This window comes from Rhinatrema bivittatum, chromosome 7 (assembly GCF_901001135.1).
Source record: "Rhinatrema bivittatum chromosome 7, aRhiBiv1.1, whole genome shotgun sequence".
In the NCBI taxonomy this organism is placed as follows: domain Eukaryota; kingdom Metazoa; phylum Chordata; class Amphibia; order Gymnophiona; family Rhinatrematidae; genus Rhinatrema; species Rhinatrema bivittatum.
The window spans coordinates 134,876,990-134,891,710 of record NC_042621.1 but is presented as its reverse complement, the minus strand read 5'-3'; the positions used below and the strand labels follow the sequence as shown (position 1 = coordinate 134,891,710).

At 42.2% G+C, this 14,721-nt stretch overlaps 1 protein-coding gene across 20 annotated transcripts in view; it reads left to right on the top strand.

The window, feature by feature from the left end:
- MARCH8 (membrane associated ring-CH-type finger 8) overlaps positions 1 to 2,554 on the top strand; it is a 376,426-nt gene extending 373,872 nt beyond the window's left edge. For 19 of the 20 annotated variants that reach the window (XM_029609208.1, XM_029609210.1, XM_029609205.1 and 16 more), the window contains one exon: positions 1,234 to 2,554. In XM_029609208.1, the coding sequence (XP_029465068.1) occupies positions 1,234 to 1,574 (341 nt within the window). In that variant the 3' untranslated portion in view covers positions 1,575 to 2,554. The remainder of the gene's footprint in view (positions 1 to 1,233) is intronic. The other variant, XM_029609216.1, reaches the window with a different exon arrangement.
- The last annotated feature ends 12,167 nt before the right edge of the window (positions 2,555 to 14,721 follow it).

Below are 14,721 nucleotides of genomic sequence, written 5' to 3'. Positions count from 1 at the left end.
CATCTCAAAAAAGATATAGTTGCGATGGAGAAGGTACAGAGAAGGGCAACCAAAATGATAAAGGGGGTGGAACAGCTCCCCTATGAGGAAAGGCTGAAGAGGTTAGGGCCGTTCAGCTTGGAGAAGAGACGGCTGAGGGGGGATATGATAGAGATCTTTAAGATCATGAGAGGTCTTGAACGAGTAGATGTGACTCGGTTATTTACACTTTCGAATAATAGAAAGACTAGGGGGCATTCCATGAAGTTAGCAAGTAGCACATTTAAAACTAATCGGAGAAAATTATTTTTCACTCAACGCACAATAAAACTCTGGAATTTGTTGCCAGATGATGTGGTTAGTGCAGTTAGTGTAGCTGGATTCAAAAAATGTTTGGATAAGTTCTTGGAGGAGAAATCCATTAACGGCTATTAATCAAGTTTACTTAGGGAATAGCTACTGCTATTAATTGCATCAGTAGCATGGGATCTTCTTAGTGCTTGGGTAATTGCCAGGTTCTTGTGGCCTGATTTGGCCTCTGTTGGAAACAGGATGCTGGGCTTGATGGACCCTTGGTCTGACCCAGCATGGCAATTTCTTATGTTCTTATGTTCTTATCACTACTGATAGTATAGCTCCTAAAAACTAAATTCCACTATCGGTTACATATTCACTGGGACAACAAGGATTCCCATCTCTGTTTAATAAACAATATATATTAACCTCTGTATTGATAAGATTCTATATGCGCACAAGCCAAAAATGGACACATCCAGGACAAGGCAAGCAAAAGGACTTTTTCAACAAAAGAATCATTTTCAAAAGTACTAGAAAAGATACGCTAGTATACAAAATCCTACAATGGGGAGTGAGGTCCTGAGATTGTGGCAAGGAAAAAAGAGAGAGAGTTGCCATGCCTGTTGCTGTGTTCCTGACCCAGTTACTTGTGGAAGGAGTTTTCTTTTTCAGAACCGTGATAAAATCAGCTTCCTCGTAATAATATCCTCAAACTAGGTGTTTGGTCAGAAATTACTTTATGGCTTTTAGCTCAGGATCAATAATTTTACTTAGAGATTGTCTTAATTGTATAGCTCTAGTCAGCCTATGCTTGTGTCTTAAGCTGGTTCCTCACATATATGATCATTGTCCTTGAAGATATATCTTGAGGTAGCCCCTCATTGCTCTGCTGTGCTGATATGTCTTAAAGAGACTGCTCACATAGATCACCATTATCCTGCTTTGTCTTCCCCACAGGCATACTGGAGTGGCCCTTTTGGACTAAGTTAGTGGTGGTAGCTATTGGCTTTACCGGAGGCCTTCTGTTCATGTATGTCCAATGCAAGGTGTACGTGCAGCTGTGGAAGAGACTAAAGGCTTACAACAGAGTCATTTATGTGCAAAACTGCCCCGAGACCAGCAAAAAGCCGATTTCTGAGAAACCTGCACTACTGGAGCCTAGCTGTGAGAGTAAAGATGTGCTGGGAATCCCCCGCTCAGATACACACACTTTGCATTATACAACTCCCCCCCATTACACAAACCCCTCGCTTTACAGGGACCCTCAGGACTGCGGGGCTGTGATTCTGCATGTGTGATATCATTTCTGGTTTGCTTCTGTCTCTTTATTTCAGAAGAACCAAAAGACTGTTTAATGTAGAATTGACTTTAAGAAGAGGAAAAGCATCTCACACATGAAAGCTTAACATTTTATTTTTACGTATTTTGAGGATTTGTTTGTAAATGCACCACTGTGTATTTCTTAACTACAGTTTATTGGGGCTACATTATCTTAAGACAATTCTGTTCCTCAGATGATTAGTGACTGGTGGGAGAAAGAAATGCAGCAGATCTGGGATAAATGAAGCATTGCTTTCTGGCACCACTGGCTTGGAAGAGCCTGGTCCCTACAGTCTTAAGCCTCTGAAATGGGAGCAGGTTCAGCCCTTCGGCAAGGATTACTGGAGAAATAGGCATAAAGACCTTCATTCAAAGAATTCAGTTTACTGATACCACTACCCCCAATATGTTACTCAGAGGTGGAAAATTTGAGAGTATGCTTTACATTTTATGGGCCAGATGTATTAGAAGGATTTTCCTGTTTTGGACTATTATTTACTAAGGCTTTTCTCCAGTTCTGTGTCTCTAGGGAAAATGTGTAGTACATCTGGCCCAAAGACAAACGAATCAGACAAGCATCTAGCACTTTTTTAAGAAAATCTTTATTTTGTAATATAGGTGAATGTTGTGATGATAAGATTTGAACAAATTCTGATTCTAGACTCCTGCTTTTCTATTTTCTCTTGACCTTTCTCACTCTAGTAGGCCGTAAGCCTCTTGCCTTATAAGAACAAGAAGAAAGTCTCTATAAAGTTTCTAACACAAGCCCATAATACTTTTTTCAACACGGCGCAAACCTTCTGGTAACTTCAGTAGCAAGCAGCTAGAAGCAAGGACAGGTGACTTATCCATGGAGAGTGGTAACTGTCAAATGTTTGTTTATTGTATAATGGTTTCTATGAATTTTTTATTGCTATTAATTATTTTTAAAGAAATAATACACAAATGATGAAACCAGCGTGTGTTCTTGTGCCAAAAGTTATTGTGGGTGTGCCCTTCCTGTATAAAGAAGACACAGATAGTGGATAAGAGGGAGGGAACCTAGTGTGTGCTTCACTTCTGACAGCTGAACAAAGTACTTCAAACTTTAAAGGAGTTTGTGAAAATTAAAGCAGCAGATCAAAGTGCTTTCTGTGGAACTGCTCTACTAGAGATTTGTAACATTGTAAGGTCAACAGGACTTTTCTAATCATCTCCAGGATATTAAGAACACCGTCCATTAAGGATGTTTGCTGGTTCCTGAAACTATATTCTTCACCAAAGGTAGCCATGTCTAGTAGAGCCATATGTAGCAGTGAAAAAAAAAAAGCCACAAGATACTCATATCAGGTTCTTTACTATATAAAAAAAAATCTTTATTTCAGTATGCCAGCAGATATAACACCTTTCCCCACATTTCTGCAGCTTTCTCAAACCAGTCAATCCCAACCATATACTTCTTTAGAGAGTGAGATGGTTCGACTGATACAGTATTTCAGTACTCCTTCTATACATATTTTTATATATTTTGTTTTGAAGTTTTATTTATTCACATAACACCAATGCATTTTAACAACTCATACATGTGAAAGTTAACTATTATACAATTAATTCAGAACAGGTAATAAAATTGCTCACCATTGGTGTCGCCTAGTTTGGGTTATGAAAGTAGGAAGGCTCCTCCCCTATTCCTTTAGCAATGCTGATACCCATCCATACTTCCCTTCATCTCCCCTCTGCCATGGTGGTGATCCTCCATTCTGCCCTCCCCCCACTGATGCCCCTACTCCTTCACACTGATGCCCCTTTTATCCCCATAATTGATTCTTGCAATGCTCTTTATGCTTCCTCGCATTCTAACACTGGTGATCTAGTCATCCCATTGATCTCTTCCTCATTCTTTGCCCCTAACAGGGGATATTTGTCTTCAATCCTCAATGATGATACGCCTCCACACTTCCATCCACAGGACCCTAAAACAGACCATGCCTATGATAAGTAAATAGAGTGTTGCCAGCAGGAAAGAGTGTAAAGGCAGAGGAGGCAGAGCATCAGCACTGGAAGGGCAAGGCAAGGCAGCTAAGACAGGTAGATAAAGAGTCACCAGTGTTAGGAGGAAAGAGAGGAAAACTTTATTCTTAGCTGATCATTATCTTTCCTTGAATCCTGCTACAACAGTCCAGATGTGTGGGTTTTCTCCCCCTACTAGCAGACAGAGACAGAGGACTCACCTTTTTCTGTAACATTGTCACCTGTAGTTACCATGGTGCAACTCCAGCAAAAAGCCAGTAGACTTGAGTCAAAGCCATAGGAAAAAAAACTGACTGATTCAGGCTCTTAACTAAAATGTATATAATTTGAAACACTTAACAAAGGATCCTCCAAAGAAATGATTCTTCCAAACTTTTCTTGAATTAATGAAGAGGAAAAAAAAGGAAAAGAGGAAGTAAGAAGTAAAGCTCCTGCTGCATCTTAACAGTCTCTGTAAACTGAGGTACTCTGCTTCATAGACTGCACAGGCCCAACTTCTCTGGAGGGTCTTGGACTCTAGTGTAGCAGGATTCAAGGAAAGAAAATTATCAGGTAAAACTACATTTCTCCTTCTTTATCATCCTGCTGTACCAGTCCAGACATGCGGGAAGTACCTAAGCCCAATGAATCTGGGAAGGAGGAAGTTGGAGCTACTTTGAGAACATCCAGACTGAAATGTTTAGTGAAAGAGTGTAACAAAGACTAAGTTGTTACAAGTTGTTACAAATACCCTCCGGTGCAAGAGCAGAAGTTCTATTCAAGAAATTTAAACTTTCACTGAGTTTGCCTGAAGGACTTCTAGAGGTTGCCAACTCTTCAATAAATAAGCTGAATCAATTGCTTTTTTTTTTTTACCTATATAGCCAAAGATACTTTAGAAGCTGTGTCACCCTTACAAAGCCCTGCAATTAAAAGAATCTATCAGATTTCCAAAAAAGGAGTAGAGACTGCTCAATACCTAAGAAGAACCCAATGGATATCCAGGTACCAGAGCAACTGTTCTTTACCAAGACACTCTCCTCTTGTGAACACCAATAGACATAGTGTCTGATTTAAGTGGAACACAGAAATCAGTTTAGGTAAAAAGGACTGGTCTGTCTATAAGATACTGAAAACAATTGCAAGACCAATAGAGAAATTATCTGATAATTTCGTTTTCCTTAGTGTAGACAGATGGACTCAAGAACAGTGGGTTTATGCTTCCCTACCAGCAGATGGAGACGGAGCAAGCTGATGTCACAGTTTACATAACCCAGTAGTGACCCAAACCTGCCCCTATTCTCTTGAAAAGCAACTGTGGACAGACTAGCAAAACATTTGGTTAAAAAATCATGATTAAAAAAACAGGTAACCAGAACTGTACTCAACCAACCATAAACACTGAACTCATGTAAGATTCTAGGTACCCCAAGCTAGGGACTGGATGTACACGTACCAGTAATCCCTTGAGACCCAGAGCCCCACAGGAGGACTGTTGACTCACCCATGCAGCAGCCGAGGGCAGGAAGCTGAGTCCATCTGTCTACACGAAAGAAAACAAAATTATAAGGTAAGTAATTTCTCCATTTCCTAGCGTGTAAACAGATGGACTGAGGACCAGTGGGATGTACCAAAGCTACTCCCCAACAAGGTGGGAGGCTGCCTGTGTTCCAATCAATACTGCAAAAGGCTGCATCCTCCCAGGCCTGCACATCCAGATGATAAAACCTGGAAAAAGTGTGTAAGGATGCCCACGTCTCAGCTCGGCAGATATCGATGGGAGACAACAGAGTAACCTCCACCCATAACAGTGCCTGAGCCCTAGTGGAATGAGCCCTAACCTGAGTAGGCAAGAGCTTTCCAATATCCACATATGCGGCCGTGACTATCTCCTTAATCCAACGAGTTATGGTAGCCTGCAAAGCCAGAGCACCCTGCTTATTCCCGCCATGGAGAACAAACAGGCAATCTGTCTTTCGAAATAGTTCAGAGACCTCCAGATACACCACGACAAGTCACTTGACATCCAAGAAGCGTAAGAGGCGATACTGCTCTACATACCTGACCTTATCCAGGAATGGCAAGGAGATGGACTGATTCAAATGAAAGTCCAAGACTACCTTGGGCAAGAAGGTGGAACAGTACGTAACTGTAATGCCTCTGGAGTCATCCGAAGGAACAGCTCCCAGCAAGACAAGGCCTGCAGCTCAGAAATTCAATGCATAGAACATACAGCCACCAGGAACACGGTCTTCAAAGTTAACAATTGTAAGGAAAGGCTATGCAGGTGGTCGGAATGTAGGGGCCGCAAAAAAATCCAGCGCCAACTTAAGACTTCACAATGGAACCGGGAACCTCAAAGGAGGTCTAAGATGTTTTACTCCCTTTAAAAAATGGGCCTCATCAGGATGAGACAACAAAGAAACACCATTCACCAGGCCTCTGAAACAAGCAAGAGCCGCAACCTGCACCTCCAAGTAATTAAGGGCCAATCCTATAATCAACCCATCCTGCAAAAAATCTAGAATGAGAGGGATCTTAACTGAATAAGGAAGAACACCACGCTCCTCACACCAGGCCTCAAAAACTCTCCAAACCTGCACATTAGCCAAGGAAGTGGAGAACTTATTTATTTATTTATTTAAGGCTTTTATATACCGACTTTCTTGATACAGATCAAATCAACTTGGTTTACATTGAACAAAGTAGAAATATAACCAACCATATAACAAGTGACAATTTGAAGGAGCATGAAAGTTACATTCTAACAAGGTAGCCTTAACTGGGAGAAGGAAAAAAAGAGGGGGAGAACAAAGATAGATGGCATATATATTGTATATAGTATATATACTATATACAATATATGCCATCTTACTCTGAACTTGCGAGCTCAGAGTAAGATGGCAATCACTGCAGAGGGCCAAACTGTAAGACAGAACAGAGTCAGATACTCGTGAAGAACTGGTCCCTGCTATAACAGATTCATTGCAGTGGAAGACGAAAAGGGGCTTCTACCAGGAGATGTCGCAAATCTGCATACCACAGATGCTTGGGTCTGACTGGCGCCAGCAGAAATATTAGCCCCCTGTGGCCTTCGATCTTGCAAATTATCCTGCCCAGCAAGGGCCACGTAGGAAAGGCATAAAGCAACCTGTCTTCTGGCCAGACCTGTACAAGAGTGTCTATTCCCAGGGACCACGGATCTCTCCTGCGACTGTAGAATCGAGGAACCTTCACATTTTAAGAAGTCGCCAGGAGGTCTAGGAACAGAAAGTCCCAGCGATACACAATCAGCTGAAACAAATTGTCTGACAACTTCCATTCTCCTGGGTCCAGACTTTCCCTGCTGAAAGTCCGCTCTTACATTAGTCTTTATTTATGTGTTTTATATACAGAAGTTTAGCTGGATGCTCCAGTTTACAGGTAAAACAACGTATTACAAGAGAGTATAATTGGTGCAACAATATAAAAGTCTAACAATAGAACTGGTGAGACGTGATACATGATTTAACACTATAGCTGGTGCTACAATGTATATTATGACTTTGCAATCTAGTTGGTCAGAACCATACTTTATAAGATAAAATAAACTGCAACATTGAACCATAGTACATCGCCGTTAGTAAATAGTTAACATTTTAAACTTCTAAACAGAGGGATATTGTCATTGGTAGTGGAACAATCAGTAATCGAAAAACTCTGTCCGTGATAGTTAGATGTGACCTTAATTTTATGTGTGTTTAGTCTTCTTGCTTACCAGCTCCATTAAGGCAGTAAACGTGTGTCGGAACGGCTTGCATTCAAAGTGGAATGCACACAAAAATTAAGCACCTAGAAGAAAGCACAGCAGGGCGCACACACAACTTGTGAGCCGAGGTAAGCGTGGTAACAGTGAAAAATTTTGTGCGTGTAAAAGCACACACAAAAAATGAGTGCACAACATGTGCCCAGAGCCAACACACTACACACACCGGCCTGGAGAGGGCAGCAGAACACACACAAGAGCGTGCAGAAATGGCCACCGTGGCCTACCATGCGGCATGCAAAAAAAAAGCCTAAGTGTGTGACCTAGCCCCGGGGGGCCGCTTAACTCGCCAGGCTGCCCAGTTCCCCAACCACGACAAGAGCAGGAACAAACGTCGGTACAGCACGCCAAGCACAGAGACCAGAGGAAGTCCTGAAACCCCTCTTAACTGCCTCTGAATGAAGGTAAAACTTTCCTTTTTTTTTTTTTTTTTTTAAACCTTACCTGAGCTCATCGTTTACTGGTTGAATACAGAGACGGCTGGGGGAGAGGGCATCTGCTGACACCGCCACGCTCTGCCTCCTGCAACTGCTGCCTTTCAGCTGAACTAGCAGCTAAGTCCACACCGGGAAACCCAGCTAGCAGACCAAGGCACACCTCTGAGGGACCACAGAAATCACCTCAGGAATTCTCAACAGGGGGAAGGACCTTTAGGTATCACTGCAGGAGATCGGGACTTTCATATCCTGAATTCAGAATTTCAGATTTCTCCTTCTAAAAAGCTTGAAGCAAACCCCATAGGGCGATGCATGTCCACCATCTGCTAGAGATGGAGAATACTGGAAGGCTGGGATCACTGCAGGGCTATATATATATAGTGATGTCAGCTTGCTTCATCTCCATCTGCTGGCAGGGAATATAAACCTACAGGTCCTGAGTCCATCTGTCTACACGATAGGAAAAAAAGGATTTCTGTAAGATAAGGCTTGTAATTGCCTCTAGCTGAACAAATGATCACCAGAAAAATTGCCTTCAGCAATAAATCCTATAGAGAAGCTCCTTTAAGAAGCTTGAATGTTAAGAACATAAGAACATAAGAAATTGCCATGCTGGGTCAGACCAAGGGTAATTGCCAGGCCACAAGAACCTGGCAATTACCCAAACACTAAGAAGATCCCATGCTACTGATGCAATTAATAGCAGTGGCTATTCCCTAAGTAAAATTGATTAATAGCCATTAATGGACTTCTCCTCCAAGAACTTATCCAAACCTTTTTTGAACCCAGCTACACTAACTGCACTAACCACATCCTCTGGCAACAAATTCCAGAGCTTTATTGTGTGTTGAGTGAAAAAGAATTTTCGCCCACTAAAGCTCTGTGAACCAAGTTAAGATCCTCTTGAGGAACCAAAAACCTAAAAAGAGGTCGAAGATGTTACACCCCTCTGAGGAAAATGAAATTTGGATGAAAAATGACAAAACCTTCTAACTGTATCTGAATAACAGGAGACGGTAGCCACTTGCAACTTCAGAGAAATTTGGGATCAAACATGAATGCTGTCCTCTCTGAAAGAAGGCCAAAATATTGGAAGTATCTGATTGCCACAGTGATACAGACCACTCCCTGCAGCATGCTTCACACAGGTGCTAGACTCAAACATAAGCAAGTGACATGGCATTCTTACGGGCTTTCAACAGTGTAAATATTACCGAGAGGAAATATCCCTTATTATGCAATTGTGACCTTTCAGGAACCATACCCTAAGATAAATGAAGCTGAACTCCACAGAGGGGCCTAGCATAGATTCTTATGGAGACCTTGATCCCCTAGGAATTATATCTGAGACTCAACCTGTAGCCTCACAAGACTTGCATGCTAAGGACTTCTTGGCCAATCTGAAGCCATGAGAAAGATTGACCTATCTTTCTCAGGGTCCTCCCTCTCAGAAGACAGGGAGGAAACAATCACAACAGCTCTCTCTCCCACCATAGCTGGATCTGAATGGCCAGCCTGTTGGAGCAGTATCTATACTGACAACTGAAGAACCAGAAGGCCTTGGCATTCTTGTGAGTTGATGTTAGGACAATATGTGGAGGTTCCCATTGATCCACTATCTTCTAAAAGGTCTCCTGGCTAAACTTTCACACCCTGGGAACCAAAACATCTCTGAAGAGAGAGATGGACTGGATGTGTCCCAGTCCTGCAATATGAGTCATGAAAATAACAGAAGATTCTGCTCTGCTCGTTGAAAAATAAAGGCTCGTTTCCTTGGAGACCTTTCAATTCCCGGTGCCTCCCTGGCTGTTCACATAAGCCACTACCATGGCATTATCAGAGAGAACCCAGACTGCTGTTTTCTTCACCAAGGACAGAAGAAGCAGAGGAGGAAATGCAGAAAAACCAAGCTGAATGCCCTAGTTTCCAGCCTGTTTATGGACCATGAGCTTTCCTCCTGTAATCGGAGCCCCTTGAGCAACACAGTCCTGGTTATGGGCTCCTCACCCCAACAATCTTGTATCTGTTTTGAGGAGCACTCACTGAAGCGGTTAATATGTTTTAAGTTATTAAACCATTCTAGACTCATTCTCAACAAGTTCAATGGCATCGACACTTCCCCCACCACAAGAGGTATTCCGTCCCCAGCCCTAGGAGAGGAAGACAAATTTTGTAGTCCTGAAATTGAGGGGAGCAGCGAGACAGCTGGAAAAACTGCACTGGACGCATTGGCCCACTGAACGAAATCTGCAGAGGCTGCATGAAACCCAGGAGCTGTAGAAAATTCTAAACTCTGGTACCCTTTGAGCAAAAGAATTCTCTACCTACCTCAAAATTGTGACCACTCTTTCTTGAGTCAGATAAATGTGGCCTGCTTTGGCATCAAAAGGAGAGATCCCGGGCATTCCATAAACTGGGAAGAAAACAGTTTGCTGTAGGCAATGTTTATTACCTAGCCCAAGTTTTCTAAACTTACACAACTCTGTTAGACACAGTAAAGGCCTTCCTGGTGGGACTTTGTCCTGATAAGCAATCACAGAGGTGTGGACAAACCATATCCATTTATTTTGCATAAAACTGCCACCACTATCATTTCCTTGGAAAGATCTTGAAGCCATAGCAAGGCCAAAATGGGCATGCCCTGAACTGAAAGTTCTTTTTCTAGGATGCAGAAAATGGAGGACAGAATAAAGGGGAACTCTCCCCCCAGAGTCCCCTGCTTCTAATACCACTGTGGATAATTAGGCTTTTTTTTGCCACAGACAGCAGCTGAAATAGCCAGGGCTGTGGCTGTGAGCTTCCTCCTTCACCAGGCCTTGGTAAACACAAAAAGCTTGTTGTAAAATGCGAAAGAAAAACAAAATTTCTGGGATAAATTCTTTAGAGGGGCCTAGCATAACTTTAGCACAGATTTCCCCCTCATGAGAGAACATCATGGACTCTTCCCACAAGGAAGCAAGGACGCAAAGACTCAGCAGAGGAGGAGAAACGGGTGGGAATGACTTATGGAATATGTATAAAATGGTAGTTGTTCCTGCCAAAATAGTCGCCTCTGAGGAGGGACATACTCCAGCACTAGACTTAAATGCTGCTATGCCTTGATCCAAGGGCCTGACGCAAGCACTGCTGAATTTGTTCTGCCGCACGGGCAGAGGTGCTTTCACAGGCTTCTTTGAAGAATCGCTGCTGCCAACACAAATGGGAGAGTAGGAGCCTCACTGCAGTAGAGGCCCCATCCTAGACCAACTCCAGTGCTGATTGGGCTCCATTACAACAGAGTTAAAAGCTGTGCGGACCATAAGGAGACTGATGGCTGGTGAGTCTTGCTCCAAAACCAGTTCAAAGAGACCACCTCCATCCCCAGTCCATCGGAGACTTATCCTCCAGTTGCTTGCTTTAGCAAAAGTGGCTGACCTCACCTTTTCTTTTCTTTTTTTTTTTAAAGCTTTAATAAAGCGGAGGGAGAAAAGGGGGTGGGGGAGTGTGGGAAGACAACTTCAAACAGAAGCTCCTACTCAGCCAAAACCAGCTCCTACCCTCTGAGCTCTACAACTCCACCTGTGGGGCTGGGAGCTTTTCACAGCTCTTTGCTTAACTGGGAAACATGAGAAGGCTGATTGGCAGTTTGCTGTCAATAAAGCAGAAAGTACTGACAAATGCAGAACAGCCCAAAAACATGCTGTCAGGCAAAGGCCAAAGCCTGGGACTCAAGTTCCTGCTGCACCAGATCAGTACGTCCTGCCGTTTTCTGAAGATAAAACAAACAAATACTGGCTTTTTGCTGGAGCTGCACCATGGTAACTACCACTGATGATGATACAAAAAAAAAATTGTGTCCTCTGTCTCCATCTGCTAGTAGGGGGAGAAAATCCACATGAGTGGACTGGTGTAGCAGGATGATAAGAAAAAAATAAATTATCATGGAAAGGTGGGGGTGACACAGAAGCATCAGTACTGGGAAAGGGTGAAAAAGAACATCACCTGAGGGGAGACTGTGGAGGAGAGAAATGGGGGAAGAAGAGAATTTGATTTTATTAAAATTCATTCTTTGCACTTGTCACAAGACGTTTGAGGCAGATTACAAATCAAACATACATAAAATCAATAAATACCACAAACACACTCTGCTTCAAAAGATGGCCTTTTTGAAAGATTTTATGCATATAGTTGTCTAGAGAAGAGCATCATGAAAAAGGTGAGAAGGAACATGTTTGGCAGGCAGAATATAAGAACATAAGAAATTGCCATGCTGGGTTAGACCAAGGGTCCATCAAGCCCAGCATCCTGTTTCCAACAGTGTCCAAACCAGGCCACAAGAACCTGGCAAGTACCCAAACACCAAGAAGATCCCATGCCACTGATGCCAGTAATAGCAGAGGCCATTCCCTAAGTCAACTTGATTAATAGCAGTTAATGGACTTCTCCAAGAACTTATCCAAACCATTTTTAAACCCAGCTACACTAACTGCACTAACAAATTCCAGAGCTTAATTATGCATTGAGTGAAAAAGAATTTTCTCCAATTAGTCTTAAATGTACTGCTTGCTAACTTCATATAGTGCCCCCTAGTCCTTCTATTATCCAAAAGTGTAAATAACCGAGTCACATCTACTCGTTCAAGACCTCTCATGATTTTAAAGACCTCTATCATATTCCCCATAGCCGTCTCTTCTCCAAGCTGAACAGCCCTAACCTCTTCAGCCTTTCCTCATAGGGGAGCTGTTCCATCCCCTTTATCATTTTGGTTGCCCTTCTCTGTACCTTTTCCAGTGCAACTATATCTTTTTTGAGATGCGGTGACCAGAACTGTACACATTATTCAAGGTGGGGTCCTCACCATGGAGCGATACAGAGGCATTATGACATTTTCCATTTTATTCACCATTCCCTTCCTAATAATTCCAAACATTCTGTTTGCTTTTTTGACTGCTGCAGCACACTGAGCCGACGATTTCAATGTATTCCTTTCCAGATCATTTATAAATACATTGAAAAGCACCAGTCCAAGTACAGATCCCTGAGGCACTTCACTATTTACCCTTTTCCGCTAAGAAAATAGACCATTTAATCCTACTCTGTTTCCTGTCTTTTAACCAGTTTGTAGAAGGAAGGGGCAAAGCATAAAGTGTGGGAAAGGAGGTGGAGATGGAGGCACCATGGGGTGGGGCAGCATAAAGAAGTGGATGGGATAAGGTAGACCTTGGCAGAATCATAGGGTAAGCAGAGCCGGTGCAAGGGTATTTGGCACCCTAGGCAAACCTTACAGTCTGGCACCCCCTCCCCATACACAATTTTAAATTATGCATTTATAACATATTTTACATGAAAAATTACATTCTGAGGTAAAATTAATATACAAGTTATTGTGATAATTTCATGCACTGTTGTGATGCCAACAAGAAAACTTTGCATCATAGAATTCATGTGGTATCATACCTATTGTGATATATTTCGGCATGGTCCTCCCATATCAACACAGTACTATTTGCCAACACTCAAAGAATAACAACTCCACCTATGAAAAAAAATACCACAAATATTACACCAGAATCTAAAATATCAGTACACCTCCTATCAGGAAAACAGAACAAGCCAAGCCACCACAGATCCCTATAGAGAATCCACATGCTAAAAGAATGCTTCATCTCAGTCTTTGCATGCAGAACACAAACTCTCACCAAATACAGAATATAGCCACATAAAGTATAAATAGAAATGTGCAGACAAAAACTGAACTGTAAAACGCATCACGCCAGACTCTATACAGTGTAACAATGGAAAAACAAAAATTTCACCATTCATCGTGAAACAAATCAATAAAATCAAGATATATAAATCATTAATCATAATTATAAAATCATACAAATAAAATAATTTCAAAACAGCTGATGAATAGAATATCCAATAATTAAAGACATGCAAATTTTGAAAGCTTTACCAAACACCAATAAAATATTTCAAACAGCAGACACATCACATACTACCCAATAATTAAAATGGTAGTCAATCAAGAAAAATGAACTTAAAAAGCCACCTTTACTTACCCTCTCCAGCAGTTCTCCTACTCCTTTCCCTTGCAGGCCACATCAGAAGCAGCAGTAGCTGCTGAAGCTGTCCTCACAGTCCTCTTCCTTAGGGACCACAACCAGTCTTCTCTCTCTCTCTCACACACACACACACACACACGTCACACCCTCAGGACTAGTTTCTGTCTCTCACACACCAATCATCTCCCCTACCAGTCTCTCTCTCACAGATACCTGTCATCTCCCTGATCAGTCTTTTTCACACATACACACATCACCTCTCTGGCCAGTCTCTCAATCACACAATGCTCTCGCTCTCCCTTACTTACACACAGGCTTTCAATCACACACATGCTCTCTCTATTTCACTTACACACAAGCACTCAATCACACACATGCCCTCTCTCACAGCCACAAGCCAGCCAAAAACATGCTCCATCTCTCTCGCACACACACATTGACACACACAAGCACCCTCCCTGTCTCACATACACATTACACTCGCACAGAAGCACCTTGCTTTCAGACTTACATGATTTCTCACTTTTACTAAAAGTGAAAGTGATGCTCCCAACCCTTAAATAAGAAAAACACATTCCTATCAGAAGGCGAAATGACATACTTCCTTCAGGTTCTGTCCTCCCAAGGGACAGCCATCCATACCGTACAGTTTATCTTGTTTTACGCTTTCAGGCAATAAAGCAAGAGTCTTTCTTCAAACTATCAGTCGTATGATTATTCATGTGGGAGATATAGAACAGAAAGACATCCTTAGCTTCCCTTTTAAATAGGAAGATGCCAGTCTTAGTCATTTAAAAATATACATTTTCTAAAGGCTTAAAAAAAAATGCAAAACAGTTTCAGATTG